We start from the raw sequence: 19029 nt of genomic DNA, 5'->3' as shown, positions 1-19029 counted from the left end.
ACCATTGAAGTTGTACAACTACTGCATTGAGTACTGTATGGCTCTTTGCACTCTGCAGTGCTCTATTGATTGATGTGTGAAGAGGGATTAGTAGGTGGGAGAAGATAAAGGGGAAGCAGAGGAGGAAGGAGATACTGGGTGGGAGGGAGTGACCTCAGGCAGAAGTGGATGTTGTATGTGTACAATTAAAAATTAGGCCAATGTCAAATGTTTGGCGAAGCTACAACAGACACCTGCGCGCTGTGAGCTTCTGTTGATTCTTGTTGCCGTATGAGCATCTGAATGCTTCAAATAGGCGAAGAGCCAAATGACCTTGAATGACACGCAGGATGCACTGATCTCCTTGAGGAGTCCAGGGAAGTGATTAACAGATTAAAATAGTAAAGGCCCCACAAGAAAAAAGGCATTTTTAGGAGTATAAAGTTTCCTCAAAACAAATTTAGTGTAAGAAGAAGTGGAAAGAAAAAAATGACATTACCAGACAGATTCAAAACAATACATCCACCCTGACTTCTTTGACATTTCTTAGATTTCCTGTCAAGTGGAATCCTGCAGACATCCATTTTGCTTCATAGACAATTGTGAAAAGCAAGCGACCTGCATATCCATCTTGTTGAGCTATTTGAGCGAGACATCCAGGTGGTTTCTCACAGCTTTTCCATCGCTCTCGTCCTGCTCTCCTGTTGCTCACTCCTTGACATGTGTTGCTGAGGGTGGAAGCAGCCAGGAGGGGAGTCTGGGATGTCATGCATAAGGGAAGAGGAGCTAAATGAGCAGAGAAAGGAAGGACAAAAGGATAGGAAAGATGAGGGCTGGAAGAGGGGTGGACATGGGGTTGGATTTGGGCTGTCCGATGTTAATGGGATCAGACGGGGAAGAGAAAGAATATCTAGGCTTGTTAATGCTTAATCCCTCATCCACCATCCCCTTGTTTCCTGCCTGCAGCTCCCTGGATCTGAAAATCCTTGGGCTGCCTCTCTTCATCATCAAGGTATCGAAGGGAAGGGCCTCTGTAAATATTTAATTGGCTGCAGTATGCCTGTGCTAATTATGCGGGTGTGTCTTTGCTTTCCTTTCTTTCCCTGCAGTATTGCATCTTCTTAACTTATAAATGAATACTTTTATACTGTCCCTTTGCTTGTGTACATCAATTATGACTTTTCCACTGCTGACTTTGCTGCCGTTGCCATGTAGTTTCTATTGTTGCACCTTGAATTTCCTCAACCCGCTGAGGTATTACCTCACTTCCGATGATTTTCCTTTTATTAAACCTCACCCGCCGTGATTATCCATCTCGACTGCTCCCTTATACTCTTTTTAACATCTAAATACACAGCTGTTCCTCATGAAACGAGTTGTTGTTACATATTTTATTGCAAGCTCTGCATCTTATCCTTCTTGTTGCCAATCATCCGTTTGGAAGTAGCATTCACTCCCCTATGTGTTTATTTGATAGTCAAGGGCAATGTGAAATAGATGAGCAGTACAAAGACAGCCTTTCAACATCTTTACAAGCTTAAGTTGTACCGCTTAATAGAGCTCTACTCGGGTCTTCCCAAGTGCAATTACAAACAAGCTCATGTAAAAGTCAAGACAATACAAAGCACATAACAGACACTGCTGCTAGCATTAGTTCACTAGTGGAATGAATTATATAAGTGTTTAGGCCGCCGACAGATAAGCCACAGCAAGTTTTCTCTTGATGGTTAATGACAGAATTGTGTTGCTAACGAGAAAACACCACATTTCTATGTGCATGTAATCCCTCAGGCATGTCCATAAATTTTCATTCCTTCATTATGTCAAATCTTGGCCTGAGGCAAGAGTCCAAAGGGTTTCAAGTGATCGTTTGAACAGAATTCATGTTGTGCATTTGTACCTGTACTTGTATAACATGCAGGTGGGGTTTCATTTGTGTGCAAAGCAGGTCACTGCAAGGACAAAGATACCTGCAGCCAGACCAGACTGTAGAAAGCATGCAAGCAGGGAAAATTCAATATGCCAGTGGGAGCCAACACTGCAGTGTTCATCTCCACCATGCTCCTACTCTGCTCTGGATGGTTGTTCATCATCCCTGCTAGGATCAGTTCAACTTCACATAGGCTTGACAGCTTTCACGACTCTCTGAATTCAAATATTAAGACAAAAAGGGTTTTCTTTTATGTTTTTCCACGCTTGACGTAATGGTTTAGTTTAGCCTTCACTGTTGCCAAGCTCCTCCTTACTGGAGAGTCAGCGGCCAAGACTCTTGAATCCTCCTGGTGGGAGCAGTTCAGCTTGATGCCAAACCCAGGAGGAAGCTGTGGAAAGGAGGTGCCAATCAATAAGGCCAAAAAATAAATGAGATCTGTAGGTGATGTTTTTGGCCACGCAACAGCATGCTGGCAGTTGCTCTCTGGCCTCATTATTGTATTGTTTGATCTTGTCTGCTGTCTTTGGCTAGCAACACTAGATGTTAAATGCCTGAAATGGATGAATAAAGGGTAGAAAACATGCTTTTTACAATTAATTTAATGATTGCATTTTATCAAGCACACCAACAGTGCTACAATTGCACATTCACTCTTCCTTTTACCAAAAAAGTCAAGTTAAAACTGTCTTATGACAAAAATGTGTTTGAGTTTCTGTGAATTTCAAATCTAATTTCACATCAACATGTTAAAATATGTTCATCTCAGTGCTTTACTAAAATATGTTACTCTAAAATTAAATGTCTCAATCCTATTTGTTTAAAATAGCATACATCAAGAAATTATTAACCTTAATACATATAACTGAATGGTGGATGAGAATTGAACAAAAAAAGTAAAGAGAAGATAAAAGTATCAGTTCTAACTAATTGTTGTTATTTTAACATGCATTTGGACAACAAACCACTAACAGCACACTCTAATATTAATCTTTTCAGTGATAGAATGATACATAAGCACATCTTAAGATGCTTTTTGACACTACACATTCAAAGCATATTTTGACATTTGATATATTAATGTTTCAACTGTAACCTGACTCTGTCAGTCTTTCCTTTCTGCAAAATCCCATCTACATTCACCTTTGAGACATCAGGAAAAAAATACACTGCATCTCCATACCTTTTGTGTTCCTATTAGTCTATATTGTCAGTTTTTACAGCTTATTGTTACCCTTGTGCTATCCTAGGCACTTTAACATTGGGAGTTGGATCATCTAGAACCCACTAGACAGTGCGCTGAACCTTTTTTTCTTCAATGATTTGTGATCTTCACTGGTGTCCATGGATTACATGAAATCCTCTTCACCTTTATCCACCTTTGTCATGGTAGGGATAACACGTCAATGTAAGGGTGGGGTTATGGGATATCACAAAGTTTGAAAAGAAAGCTATTTAATTTGTCATCTAGTGTTGTAAAGTCAGATAATAACTTCAGGGAATAAATACTTTTAGAGAACAAACACGTAAACGTAAATGTAATGCCACATTGACGTAAACAAGCTTTAATATGTTTTTTAATACTTTCCAACATTTTTTCAGAATTCATAAACTTCACCAAATTTAAGCCACTACAGTAAAGAATTGTAAATGAGTTATGAGAAAGTTGCAGGAATGTATTAACAAATAAAACTTTTTTTCCCAGTAAATCCTTAGGGATAATACTTTTTTACTTAAAGGCAGCTCCTGTTTTCTTTAGAGATGAAGACTTAACCAATTAGTTTATATCTAAGTTCATGATTATGTAAAAAAGAGTCTAGTTTAATGAAAAAGAACTGATTTTTTTAGCTGCTTTCAATATTCTTAAGGAGCACCTTTGCTTGGAGACAAGCTCGTCCAGAAACACAGATGCCAATCATTTTTTATGTTTACCCTTTTTTTGTGTGTTGACTTTAACATTTGGGTTAATTGTGGAATTACAGTTTCATCCTGAGTATTTTTTATCACCAGTAGTTTGGGGTTTTACAATACCAACTTTTCCATGTGTAAAGCAGATTTGTGGCTGTAAGAAAAAAAAACGGAGCAAACAGGGCAAGATGTATTTTGATGAATCTGTGTAACATTATTCAATCTGGCTTGTGAGAGGCGACACTCACACTGATTGCTGACAGGAATGATTGGAGACTGGTGACATTGTGCCAAAAGTCCAAGACTATTGCATGAGTTTGTGTCTGTGGATCTGTGTGTGATCAATAACATTCATAGTAAAAATAGAAACAAGTAAGCTGTCATAAGGACCTGAAAAATATTTAAATGGACAAAAAAAAAAACCTTTTTCCAAGTGTCTAAATCATTTTCACAGCTGTTAATCATTTTAACACATGCTAAAACATTATTGCAATCATAAATGTTTTTTCTATACAAGTAGAAATCGGTATTGCAAAAACAAAATGAATCTGCCCTCGGAAATTTATATTTATTCGAATACAAAATGTATTTGCGGGTGCAACTGACTTGAGGAATTCCCATTACATCTGCTAAACACTAACAATTTAGGGTCTAAAAAACCCTTTTCATCCGAGTTGGTATATTTACATCCATCTTATAGCAAAACTTAATTTTCTGTGATTTTTTGTAAGATCAGATGTGGAACAAGCAGTCTGGTTGAAGGTGTTTATGCGATTATCACATTATTCGGGCCTTGGATAGATTACACAATTGGGATCGAGCTGAGAAGATGGGAATTGAGCAGGGAAAAGAAAATAGTTTCCCACTAGATTGCCACCTTCACATTGTTAATTGGGGCATTCATCAAATCAATCAATTCAACCAAAAGGGTGCACGTGTGCCGCTGCCTTTTAATATATGTTGTAAGGCTTTTTTTTTTTTTTTCTTAATCTGTGACTGTAATAGTTTGTGTTTATGACAGTATGTGACCTGCACCGCAGAGCCCCAAGGCCTGAAAGGAATTAAATTAACCCAAATAAAGTCTGTAATGTACAGTAAAAGACACTTGGAATTGATCAGCTGAGGCTTCAACTGAGATTAAGAGAGGAAGCACGAGAGCAGCGAGGCGATGATGAAATATTCTAACAAAAAAATGATAACCAAAAGCTTGCAAGAGTTTGAGTGCCGGACACAATGGCAAATGTGCAGCACTCCTCCCCCAAGACTTCCAGGAATGAAGCCAGTTCTCAGATCTTTGGCCGGCCTAGATAGCACAACCGCAGCGGCAGCAGCAGCCATTAATGCGATTACAGCTTTTAGTGTGAAATTTTCAAGGCCAATTTTCTTTTAAGGCGTCATTAGTTTGTTCTCTTTTTCTTGTTCCCTATCACTCTGTCAGCAAACAAACATAAATACACATGTGGTCTCCGCTCAACCACAGCTTATAGAGACAGTTTATTCACCACAGCTAATTTACATTCATAAAACCAAAGCAAGCTGCACCTAAACTAACTTGTTTGTATACAAATAAAGGATCATTTTTAATGTACTTGGCAGGACTTCGTTATGCGCAGTTTGACAACCGCTTGATTAGCCGCAGAAGCTTTTTCTCTTTGCAATCAAATTTTAATTTTTCAAAGGCCCTCCTCTAACTCCTAACCCCCCCATTCCTCATCTATTTAGCAATGCATTGCCATTACTTTTGCCTTTCATCTCCTTGGCAGGTTCTCATAAAACATGCTTAACATGTCTGTGACTTTGCTCAGCTACTTAAACCTTGAGGTGCCTCTTAGCACGTGAGTGCGACAGCTTCGTTTCATAAAGTCACCATGTATTAAACCTCAAGGCTAGGTGGCAGCAAAAGCGTGTTGAGATATTGAGGTCATCTTGCAATATGAGGGAGTAGAAAAGAAAGAGGAAGACAACAGGAGTGTCTAATGCATGCCGAGTTTTGGCAGAGTTTGTGTGAATAAAGAAAATGATCACACTAGACAATGGCCTGCTTCAGGTTTTTAGGCTGAATTAGTCATAAACTCAGAAATGCCCACTTTCCCCCAAAGCTAAAAACTCTTGAGATGTTTTTTGTAATGCAGTGAAAGGTTTTTCTTTCCTGTGCACATGTACCTGTACTCTGAGTGTGTAGGCAGGATGAGCATCCCTTCTGTTACCATTGCTGTCCCTTCATTTCACGCTTGAGCAGCTTCACATGAATCCTCTTACCTCGGCTCATTATCGGTGCTGTTCAATGAACATGGGTCCCACCAGAATGCAGCCTAAAACTGAATTATTATTCCAGCACGACGGTCACGCTGAGTTTTGGACTGTTTTGTTTGGTACATTCACCATATGTATTGTAAAAAATAAACAAAGAGGACAACCACAGATGAGATTGTGAAAATATTTAAGCACCAGAATAGATTGATGTGCACCAGTGGAGTGTCGAGTACCTTAACAGTCATTGTACTCTTATTCTTCTTGGCAGGGTCCAGCGTGCATGGAGCGGAATTCGGACATCTGCCTGACAACATTACAGTACTGGAAGGCGAAAGTGTCACTTTGAGGTAACTGGATTCTCCACCTGCATCAACTGATTACATGAAAACATGTTTGCCCTTGCACCACCTGTCATGATGGTTTAATTGCCAATTTTCTATCTCTGAACTTCAATTAGGCACCTTAACAATGTGCCATATTTCCCAGCTCGGTCTATCTTAGCTAATTGAATAATAATATCTGTTAAATGTAAACGGAGACATCTGGTCGTTGTGTAATCACCTTTTCCTTCTTCTTCAGTGGGCTGCTAGTCAGCTCAGCTGGCTTTCAGTAAAATTGACCTAATGCAAGCAATGAAAAGAAGAAATCAGTTTTTACCCACTCTCAACCAAGCAGAAAAATTGCAGACTTGCTTTTTTTCCACTGAATCTCACCTGGCTTGGCAAAAATAAATAAACTCAGCATCATCTTAAAGCTTACACCTCTCCAACAACTCTGAACAAAATCCTCTTTTTCATTCTACTGAAAACAAAGTGGGTCTTCCACTAAGAAAAAAAAAAAAATCAAATGTGTTATTCTGAGGCCAAGAACAAATCTGTCAATATTTGTCAACATCAGCAAGTCTCTCTCGGAGCTGGAATCAAAGAAACGGGATCTATATTGTCATCAAGACGTGTAGCCTGAAGCTGTTTTATTGATGTTGTGTAGTCAACAATATGGGATTTATTTTGTCTCCTTTTTCCCGTCTTGGAGCCCAACATAAAGTAGTAAAAATCATTGTTCGTAGCGTGACCTTTCTCTTCTACCACAGCTGAGCTTTAAAATAGACTATCAGGATTGCCATCTTCTATCACTATTATTTCAGTGCTTAAACTGCGGTTTCGTTGTCGATTAAAGTGGGAGTTTGAAGACTTTAAAGCTCAGCTTTAAAAGGGCTTTCTGCAACGCAGTTTTAATCAGATGCATGTCCCCTGTGTTGGTCAGCACATAGCTGTCAAATAAAAGACTAAAGAGCTTTATAAATAGCTTAATTTTAATGCAAAACCACTTTTACCCGAGCAACACAAATATTGTTGTTACGCTTCAGACGGCGCTGCTGTGCTGGCTTTTGATGCAGGCCATTAGGATGAAGCACATTTGATGTTATTATGCTGCTCATTTCCTCTGGGCTCTCCGTCCTGTAGCAACTACATCACTGCAAAAGTGATTAATTTCAAAAATAGAATATTGGAGCATGTGTATATAGATAATGGATTTTGGAGGCTCTTCTCACTATTATCTTTCAGTTTAAGTACTCAGACAGAAACAAGCAACTGACCTTTATTGAGATAAAAAAAAAGGAATTTCTGGCCTCTGGTTGTGTGTCAACCGGAACACCAGCTCATTGCTTTGCACTTTGTCTGTCAAAGTCTTTCAAGTTCACTTCCTCTGTGGTGAATATTATGCATCATAGTGACATTACTACTGACTTTACTTCAGAGAAATAAATCCAGGTCAGTTCAATTAACCATGAGGATTCCATTTCATCTTACCAGCTGAATCTGTGTAGAAATGTGTCTGGTGGTTAAGTACAGAATTAACGCTGTTCTTTTATTTTTGTAAAAATTTTTATTACATATTTTAGCAGAATAATGGATGTTACATTGAATATTTAAAGCCATCTGTGATGGACTGGTGATTCATCCAGGGTTTCTCCCACCTTCACCCAACCCAATCCCACCTTCACCCGAGTAACAGTCGCTCCAGCAATCCCTTGAGCCCAAAAGAGGTTTGGAAAATTAATATTTCAAGTCAATAGTTTATCTTCAGTTACACATTTGCACAGATTACATACCTTTAGCCTCATATGATGTCAACATTGCCTTATTGTACAGTTATTTTCTAAATTTTTTAAACCCCTTCCCAAATCCAGCGCGCTGCACATGCTGTTAGACTGTTAGAAATTAAGAAAAAAAAAAATCTGAGCGTTTGAGTGGCCACCCTACGGTCATCCTATGGATGCGTATCACCTGCACACCCCATGCGTGATGCATTTGTGTGTGGTCAGTAAAGAACCAGTACGCGTACCTTACTTGGAACTAGAGTGCGGTGTAAGGACATGGTACGACAAAATAGCTCATACTTCGTAAGCGCATGCAACTTACTATATTCTTACGGATTGTTTACAGTACACTTTACAGGACCACACGGATGACAATTGTTATATTTTCATGACATCCCCTGAAGTGGCCACACAAGCCTCAAGGGAAATGCAAGAAACAAACGCTCCCCTCAAGATGCGACTGCTCCAGTCTATGATCCTACTATGGGCCCAAACAACCCAAAAACTTGCAGCATCAATATGGGTCATGTATGTGAGTAAAGCTAAAGTAGATTACAAGCCATGGGCAATATGACCACTTTCTATATTTTTTGTAAGATGGCAGTAACATTTATAATTTTTTTCCTGAATTTTGTGTTTTTTTTCTGTTAAAAATAATTAATGCATACAAAGTTTGATAATTAGAGTTCAAAGACATCAGAGAAGTAAAGAAGTGGCCAAGACACAGGAATGCAGACTCAGCATGGGAGGTGACCGAACAGTTTGAAGAGGACGATAATGGTGTGAATCAAAGCCCGAAGGGCAACTATTTTTAGAAGGACAAAGACCTTTGATTGCAGCTAATCTGAAACACTTTTAAAAAGGCTGTGGTGCTCCTCAAAACAAACCCTGCTAAGTTTAAATGGTTTGCTTCTTGAAAGGAAACATGATGAGGGATAAGCTGTTTATTCCTAAAAATAAATTTTGGGCTGTATCTAGTGGCGTGCTGAGTTGCCATGCCAAACTCTCACTGCCTTGCTACTGAGTGGTATTCTGTAAACTCTGTGCCTCTATCTGGATATAAAGAGGGTGTGTTTAGGTAAAGAACGGATGTGCTGCTATAGGGTGCAAAAGGTAACTGGCCCACTGACCAGAACTAAACTAGGTTTGTCAGTACCAGACAAATGATAATTGCTAAATACCAGGTGCATTGGCCAGCAGGACAGTGTGCATGTTCTTTGTGTGTGTGCGTGTGTGTGTGTACACTGTTCTGCTGTGTTTGCATTGCCATTAGACATCCTTCAGAGCCTTGATGAGAGCAGGGTACAGGACTAAAGGTTAATGTTACAAGGCATTTGCTTGTGCCTTCAAATGTTGTCACGCCTGACCATGTAGATGTCTTGACGCTACATTCACCCACATTCTGACTAATTGATTGCCAAATCACAATGCAGCTACTTAATGTTTTTATATCTTAAGATTTTTTGATCCCACACTTCTTCAAAAGGATTTTTTTTAAAGAACAAAACACATACTGTATGTAAATCAAATATTTTTAACAGTGTTCTACATCCGCATTCCCCTTAAGCTTTTTCAATAGAAATGGTTCAAAAACCCAAGGAAGGATGGGCTTTCCAGATGCTAAAAATGTTGATTTATATTAAGCTATAAAAAATACATTTTCTTGTATTAAAATTTGAGGTAAATCCAACAGTCGAATGCCTTGTGAGTTATTATTATTTTTTTTTTTAACAAAGCACAACCTTTGTTGGTTATATTTTGGACATAGCAATATATAAAGTTGTGCCTTTTTTAATAATCAGTTAAAAAAGGTTTCTTTTTCCTAAATGTGTTGAGCTTTGAGTATCTGCAAAACTTTAAAACATCCCTTTTGTGACTGGACATATTTATTGTGGGCAAGTTGCCTAATCACTGCAAGTAATGATGCAGCTGATAACTGTTTAAAATAAAAAATAAAAAAGTATTTTCCCCTCTTTACCACTTCCTGTTGCCTCACAGATGTCGGATCGATGAGGAGGTGACCCACAAAGCTTGGCTTAACCGCTCTAACATCCTCTTCGCTGGGACAGACAAGTGGTCCCTGGACAAGCGTGTGACGCTGGTCAACAGCAACAACAGCGACTTCTCCATTCACATTGACAAAGTGCAAGTAACAGATGAAGGACCTTATACCTGCACCTTCCAGGCCAATAACCAGCCCCGCATCGCCCACGTCTACCTCATTGTCCAAGGTTTGTAGCTGACTTAAAGTGGACTGTTATAAGTGTTTGTGTAAAAAAGTCAATTGTTTTGAATTAGCACTATTATGTTTATCCAGCAAAATGCATTTACCTTGATTCTGTAAGCTCCAAGGTCTCCATTTGCATTCCGGAGAATTCAATAGCTTTTTTCCTTTTATATTGAGTAAAGTTTAGTAACATGTCAGGTAGAAATTTACATGTTTTAGCTTCTGAAAAAAGTTCAAATAGACTAAAGTTGTTTGAATATATATATATATATATATATATATATATATATATATATATATATATATATATATACTTATTTGTATATATGTATATATATATACTTAGTTGTATAGTAATTTTTTTTTTACATGTGTGCAATTAGGGTAAAGTAAAGCCTGCACAGATGACAGGTAAACACAAGATGATCTGATCCAGAGCAGCAAAGAGCAATGATGCAAGAAAGCCCAGGAGATCTCAGCTTTTTCTTGGCATGTGTTGGACTGTCTGGTGTGGCATAAACCAGCAGGAAAGACAGAAAAAAAATCTGACTCATATGTGGAAAAGTCATGCCTTTAGATAACTTGTGTGTGCAGGTTTAGCTCAGTCATATTTCTTGATATAACAAAATACCAAGTTCAAAATCTCTTTGTGCAGCTTGATATCTCACAAAATGATTACACCCTGAAGTCAGGGCGTCAAGCAGGAGCAGCAATCCAATCTCTCGTTTGTCGCTTCAAGTATTCTACTTTGACAAGATAGAGAAGGATTCTTGGTCGAGCCCCTACCCCATCCCTAAAAAAGGCAATCTCAGAGCCTAGCTCATTAAAAACAATGATAATGAGCCATTTAAATTCAAGGGCCATCTTGTTATAAAACTAACTACATGCTCAGCACACCAATAACGTAGGTTTCAACAAAATATCATTCAAGGATTGTAATAAAAGAATAAAATAATAGTAAAAAATATAATTACTCTTGTGACCTTGACAAATGTTTCTTTCATAAAAGGTTGATTTCTATTAGGTTTCTGAAGCAAGGGCATCTTATTGCTTACTTCCTGCAATTTAGAACTTTGCATTTTAAGTAGATGGTCAAGTATGTTGTTGCACAGTTCAGTAAGCACTCAGGCACATATCATCAATCAGCTGATTCCCTGTCTGCCTGAAACGCAGGGACTCTAATGCATTAATAAACTGTGAGGCTATAGCTTATCAATAATTTATGAAATGTAAAGGTGATTTTGAGGTCAGATTTTAATGGCTGCATCTTGTTTCTTAGTGCCAGCAAGAATTGTCAACATCTCAAAAAATGTGTCCGTGAACGAGGGAGAAAATGTAAACCTTTATTGTCTGGCGGTCGGCCGGCCAGAGCCCACGGTCACCTGGAAGGACCAGAAATGTAAGCTACTTCCTTTTTTTGTTTGTCAGCAGATTCTCAGATCTCTTGTTTCCATGTTCCTGTTATCCCCCCGTCTGTACATTCATCCCCACCCGTGTTTCACCCATGCAGCCTTCGTATCTTTTCACCAGCCTGTAAGCTTATCAGCATTCAGCTCATGCCCATGCCTTTATCCCTTATCCCTGCATCAGTCTTAAACCCAGCTGTTTGTCCCGTCGAAAATTCCCACTCCCACCTCCCCCCAATGTTTTTTTCCCCCAAGTAACCACGCATTATAGGTAATTATCCCAAATGTGCCACAAGAAATCCTTAGCATCTGTCTTCATCGCTCCTGTCAGCCGGCGTCACGATGCCAATGGCCACTTTTCAACTGATTCAATCAGCTCGTTTTCTGCCTCTACTAGGGTTTGAAATCCAGTCGGTTCAGTGTGGTCAGGATGCTCGAATAGTTTGATTCCATCTGTGCTGCAATGATTCTATCCGTGTTCCTATCAGGTACATGGTCTCAAGAAATGTTAAAGTTAAAGCAGTTGATATCAAGGATGGTTGCTATTTAATAAATATTTTTTTCTTCTCTGGCTAAATAATGCAGAGTGTATTTTTGAGAAAAAGGTTGCCATTTTAGTCGAGATGCAAACAAATAAGCTTCAGGAGCTTTTTGTGTTTTTCCTGCTTTCCTCTTTGCTTCTATTTTCATATATTTATAAGTAAATCTTTTTTTTAAATCCCATCAGAAACCCGTGGACCAATTATCATAGAAGTGAATTTCATTATTTCACTTCATTATTTTCTACGCAGCATGATTGGTATTCTGTAAGAACTGGCAACGATTGATTGTGGTGCACGCAGCTTTTCACAATAAATCTTTTGTATGCAGTTCCCCTATGGCTTAGATTCTGTTCGAATGAGTTCATACTGACGTTGGTTTTCTTACTTAATGCCCTCCTGCTGCTGCTTTTTTCTGCTCTTCCTTACAAGAGAAAAACTTTCATCTTAAAGATCTGTGATGACTTTGCTTTGTGTGATATTGACATCAAGAGTTTTGTGACATTTTAGGGGGAAGTATTGGATCTGCAAGATGAAGGTCATAGAGCCTCAATACCAAACAATGACAATATTGTCCGACTTTAAAAAGTCTTTTAGAGTCAGATATAAAACTGTTTTGATTGCATTTTTTTTTCTGACTTGGAAAAGCATTATATAAAGAATAGCGAATGGGTCAGACCAAACAGTCTCATTATGCTGTTGGCTGCAAAATGCAAAACCACCTTTATTGTTGTATTTTAAGCAGATTTGAAGTTTTTTCTGAGGTTTCTTCTCTCTTTTTGTCTATTTTATTAGTTTTCTCATTGTGTTCTGCATTGCACAGCTTACGTTTTTGAACCTGCAGAATACAGTAGAATGCCTTATGCAGCAGAGATCCCACATACCCATAGATACACAAAAATACAGTGAATAGAAGAGGACCATGCATGAATGCACACCTGCAGGAGACACTCACACACAATCCTACATCACAAACTATGCAGTTGTCCTCACTCGAATGCCTGCAACATTTCTCCTCTGTCAGCAGTAATCCTCTCTCGGCGTCTCCACCATCTTCCCCCCCAACTTCATTGCCTCATAACCCCTCAGCTCTCTGAGAATGAGATAGGACCCACATTGCTATTCCAAAGGAGTCTCTGCAACCAAGCCATCAGTTGCAGGAGACCTGGGGCACTGGAGTAAGGGGAGGGTTGTCGAGCCAAAAGAAACAGCAAGAAGCTGCTGGCCATCTGTCCCCATTACTCAGAAACTGCAGAGAGAAGCTGCAGGGAGGGGCGGGGAAGAGAGAGTGCAACTTGCTTGGAGAACATTTTACTGTGTGTGCACTCAGAGTTTGTGGATTAAAGGAATTGCAGCACTTTGGAGGTCACTGGGACCTTCTAAAGGTCTCTGACCGCTTTGCAGTATGTACACAGTTACCTGGGACCTTATTTAGTGATACTGTGCCTTGCTGTAATTTGTGGACGGCACCTTCTCCACCTTCACCTCCAGCAAAGCACAGATCTGTTTAGTCCATTCTTTAATCCTGGCACCCATTAGGTAAACTGACTGAGGGGAAATTGAAAAAGTTTTGTGTTAAATCTAAATACAGCTTTAAACTACAGGGGCTTGTCAACTGATGTAACAATTTTTGAGAGGACAAGCACACAGGCTTAGCAAGAGGAATGACTGACATTGGGCAGTAGGTGGCATCGGCTTTTCATGTAAATTCAGGCTAGTACAAAGTTTGCATGGATCATTGAAAGTTTGCGAGAGACCAGTCTTGCTCTGCTGCCTTTTTTGTAACATTTTAATTCATGATGAGTTTTTTTCTGTTATTCAAGTACCGGTAATTGACTAACCAATCAGCCTGCAAAAAATGTATGTGGCACCTGCTGGCCTCCAGATCAAACATTCAAAATATTTGATTGACAGAGAGGGCTGCATGGTGGACAGTGGTTAGCGCTCTTGCCTCACAGCAAGAAGGCCCCTGGTTTAAGTCTCCGCTGGGGACCCAAAACAGAACATCAATGGGGGACCCTTCTGTGTGGAGTTTGCATGTTCTCCCTGTGCATGCGTGGGTTTTCTCCGGGGACTCCGGCATCCTACCACTGTCCAAAAACATGCTTCATTATGTTAATAGGTTACTCTAAATTGTCCTTAACTGTGAATGTGAGCATGCATGGGTGTGTGATTGTGGCCCTGCGACAGATTGGCAACCTGTCCAGGGTGTCCCCTGCCTTCGCCCACAAGTGGCCGGGATAGGCTCCGGCAGCCCCGTGACCCCGAAAGAGATAAAACGGATTAGAAGATGAATGAATGAATGATTGACAGATTCTCCCGTGCCCTCTTTCAGTGGTAGTGGTATGGACTTCCAACAAGCTCACTCCTGACTGGCGAGAGTGGATGTCAAAGAAATGACGACTCAGATTGACAAGAACCAATCACTGCTTACTGATGTCGTCTAGCTCCAACATGTCGGTGTCAATATAGCAAAAAATACTGACTTTATTGATTCAATTTCTTTGGAGATGGAAACAAGCCTTTTTGTGTGTGTGAGTTTATCATAAAATGCTTTGTGTTTTCTATTATTTTCTTCAAGTGTTAGTGCCAAAGCTTAAAATCTAAGCATTCTGCTTGTAAGAAAAAGTCTTGGGTGTTAACTTTACTGCTGTGATAGTCAGTGGTGGAAAAAACAGCCACTTTAGTTTTAAAAAGTTTATTGTAGATAAATACCAGAAAAAAAAAAGAAATAGAAATGAATCACTTAAAGAGTAATTGTAATAAGACAAAACATTTTTGTGAAATCAAACAAAAATTCATCCAATCTTTTGCTACAAGTTACAGGAATTAAGGAGTGGTGCTTACAAAAAATAATATAAATTAAAGCTACAAGTAGCATTTAGCGGGCCCGAGCACGTGCGACCGCATGGCACGAGCGACCGCCCCGTGAGCAACGCCCTGCTCGAGCCATTCTCGTCGTTTTTTCTTGTCCATTCTGGAGCTCCAAGCTATTGTTAATACGACAGCAGCCTGGGGGGGGGGGGGGGGGGGGGGGGGGGCTGTAATCTGTTGCCTTAAGGGACAAAGAATTTTGCATATAGCATGAAAAAAATTCAAGCAATGATGATAATTGCTATCACTGTCCCTAAGGATGAGAACAATAGAACTCATTCAATTTCCACTACAATGTCTAGATGAGTGTCAGCTATGTCTGATAACTTGGCCAATTAGCTGGACCGGGATCTTGCAAAGTGCAGGTGGTTAACGTCCAGTGTAATGAGTCTGTGGACGGCAACAGTACAGCATAGCTTTTGGTTTCCACAAGAGAAGAACTCCTGACACATCTGCCCTAACAGACAACTACAAGAGGAGTTGAAATGTATAACACGGTGAAGGAGTTTTTGTGCAGAAAAAGGTACAATTAGAAAAGCTGGTAGCAGTGACTGCAGATGGGACTCCTGCTATGACCAATAGACAAACAGGTTTCATCACTCACTGTAAAGCTGACCCAGACTTTCCAAAATGTCTGCATTACTGCTGCGTCATTCACCAGCAGGCCTTATGTGCAGAAGTGATTGGCTCTGGACATATAATGACTCTTATTCTGAAAATCGTAAACAACCTCAGCTGCAAAGCAAAACAGCACAGGATTTTTAAGGTGCTATTGGAGGAGATGTCTGTTGAATATGGTGAATATGAACATTGTGAATCTGAACTTGCATTCTTGACTGACATTACTGGAAAACTAAACCACTTGATCTGCGAGCTGCAACACAATGGCAAAACTATTTTTTTTTGACCAGCCTGCCTGAGCCAGTGTTTTTCTTGTGGGGATCTTTTCTGCCAGGGCTTGTCAGCTTGGTCAGTGGATGTTGCTGCAGTTGTCTCCCTTGCTGGGACAGCTGGAGTTAAACACAGCAGCTCACGGCTCTGAAGTGGACCCCGTTGCTGTCCCAGTCTGGATGGGCACTGTGGCGATGTTCCAATGGCCAGGCTGGCTCCTGGTATAAAGAGATTCCCAAATACCATTTCCTAACCGCAGAGCCAAGGATGTGTTTACATGTTTAGGTCAAAAATGTGATGGACAGCTTCATGTTGTCTAAACATGCCACCCTGTTATTAATCCAGTTGATATGGTTCTCCATCTGTGTCTAGGTGATAGAAAAGCATTTTTTTTTTATATTTAGAGCTCTAAGCAAACAAACAGTTGTCTATATAAAAGAGCTTTTACAATTGTGCATTTTTAGCAGGTCTCTGAGTTCATGTGACCAATGTATGGTGGATTTTCACAGACCTTGTTTAAAACTGAAGGTGAGAGAGACTTAGAGAAATGGCTTCATTGTTCTGGAGTTCTTTGTTTCATCCACAGAAGAGTAGAATTGGTGATTGATTTTGAAAAGCTGCTGAAAAAAGTATCTTTTCAAATTGCAATTTCTAACTTGGGTTTTACATTTTGTGTTCCATTTTTTGTGCTTTATTTGGGAAGCATTTGTTATTTGTTTGGTGTTTTTAAGGTTCTGCAAATATACACATCATTTTTTAGAGACATTTGTTATCAGTTGTGTTTGTTGATTTGTAGTTTAATTTCATTGGATGTATAGATGTCGTGTGGGGGGGAGGCTCGACAGCAGGTAGGACCCAGGCGCAGAGACGGGAGGCAAACGGGTTCAGGGCAAGTGGGTTTATTTAACTAACAAAAAGCGCTGCAGAGCAGGATGACAAAACTAAAAACAAAAACTTACTGTGGCATGGCAAGGGACATGGACGCCAGACAAGAAGACGTGATCAACATGAGCAGAAGTTAATGGACCAGCACAGGAGGAAGGCAGAGACAAGACTTATATACAGACAGGGCAGACAAGACACAGGTGAACACGATTAGGGCAGATGGGGACCAAAGGAAGTAAAACTCAAAAACATGACAAGACAGGAAACCTTTCAAAATAAAACAGGAAACAGAACCAAACAAGACAGAACAAGAACTAAAGCGAAAAAAAAGACAACAAACTGAAACCATGACAATAGAAAGGAAAAGAAGTTCAAACATTGATTATAAAAAAGGATATAAGAGATAAAAAAAAAGAAAAAGGAAAAGAAAAAAGATAAAATATTGATTTAATTGCATTTTGAATGAATAAAAAACAATGATTAATAGAATCAGAAATCAGAAAAAGTTTTATTGCCAGGTTCAGTAGAGCGCACTTTACAAAACGAGGAATTTGACTTGGTGTATAGTGCAATTAAGAATAAGTTAAAAATTAAGTTAACAACAACAACACACTATATACAGTAGAGTAAGGTGAATTAAAGTGGGAGCACAGATGGGCTGGGATGGTGGGGCCTGTAAGTGGCACCGACAGTCCTTTGGTGGGCGGGGGGGGGAGGGGGGGTCACCTGGGGGAGTTGGGGTTCTGTTCAGCAGGCTGACTCTAGTGGGGAAGAAGCTGTTCTTGTGGCGCGAGGTCCTGGTCCTGATGGACCGGAGCCTCTTGCCAGAAGGGAGGGGCCGAAAGAGATTATGTCCTGGATGAGAGGGGTTGGCTACAATCCTGGCTGCCCGCCTCCAGGTCCTGGAGATGTGCAGCTCCTGGAGAGACGGGAGGTGGCAGCCGATCACCTTCTCTGCTGAGTGGATGACGCGTTGCAGCTTGGCCTTGTCTCTGGCCGTGGCCGCAGCGAACCAGACTGTGATGGAGGACGTGAGGGTGGATTCGATGATGGCGGTGTAAAAGTCTACCAGCATCTTTTCAGGGAGGTGAAACTTCTTCAGCTGCCTCAGGAAGTACATCCTCTGCTGGACCTTCTTAGTGATGGAGCTGATGTTCTGCTCCCACTTGAGGTCCTGGCTGATGATGGTTCCCAGGAAGCAGAAGGACTCCACAGAGGTCACCGGGGAGTCACAGAGGATGACAGGGGGGAGGGGGGCTGGGGCCTTCCTGAAGTCCACTGTCATCTCCACTGTCTTCAGAGCATTAAGCTCCAGGTTGTTAGCGCTGCACTATGACACCAGCCTGGCTATTTCACTCCTGTAGGCCGACTCATCTCCGTCAGAGATGAGGCCGATGAGTGTGGTGTCGTCAGCAAACTTCAGGAGTTTGACAGACAGGTGACCAGCTGTGCAGCTGTTTTTGTACAGGGAGAGTAACAGGGGTGAAAGGACACAGCCCTGGGGGGATCCGGTGCTTGTGGTCCGAGTATCTGAGACGAGCTTCCCCAGCCTCACATACTGCTGTCTGTCCGTCAGGAAGTCTGTGATCCACCTGCAGGTGGAGTCAGGCACATTCATCTTGGAGAGTTTTTAATACTAAGTCTAGACAGATTTAACACAGGTTTTTGGATGAAAAAGGATTTTTTATAAATCATCTGTTACACTTTTAAGTCTGAAAAAAATATGGAAGGCAGCAAACACAGATCCCTACCGTTTTTAATTTTTTTGTGCTGATATTTGAAAGATAAGTTATGCAAAAAAATAGGTGTTTGCAGTTTTGCCTAAAAAGACGTTTTCGGACCTTTTTGGATCAAATGTTGTCTAAAAGTTCACCTGTAACTTCAATCATTCTGAATTTTTTTAGGAAAACTAAACCACTTCAACTGTGATCTGCAAGGCAATGGTAAAACTATATTTTTTATGGAACAGCCTGCAGTGTTTCTTGTGGGGATCTTTTCTGCCAGGGCTTGCCGGCTTGGTCGGTGGTTGTTGCTGT

At 40.3% G+C, this 19029-nt stretch overlaps 1 protein-coding gene across 1 annotated transcript in view; it reads left to right on the top strand.

Moving 5' to 3' along the window:
- LOC101170460 (igLON family member 5) overlaps window positions 1–19029 on the top strand; it is a 144975-nt gene that overhangs the window by 92929 nt on the left and 33017 nt on the right. Inside the window, exons 2-4 of the mRNA XM_011485677.3 lie at window positions 6339–6417; window positions 10170–10402; window positions 11678–11797. Of these exons, the coding sequence (XP_011483979.1) occupies window positions 6339–6417; window positions 10170–10402; window positions 11678–11797 (432 nt within the window). The remainder of the gene's footprint in view (window positions 1–6338; window positions 6418–10169; window positions 10403–11677; window positions 11798–19029) is intronic.

Source organism: Oryzias latipes, chromosome 16 (assembly GCF_002234675.1).
Source record: "Oryzias latipes chromosome 16, ASM223467v1".
Lineage (NCBI taxonomy): Eukaryota > Metazoa > Chordata > Actinopteri > Beloniformes > Adrianichthyidae > Oryzias > Oryzias latipes.
Note: the sequence above shows the minus strand (reverse complement) of the source record. Positions and strands in the feature narration are given on the sequence as shown.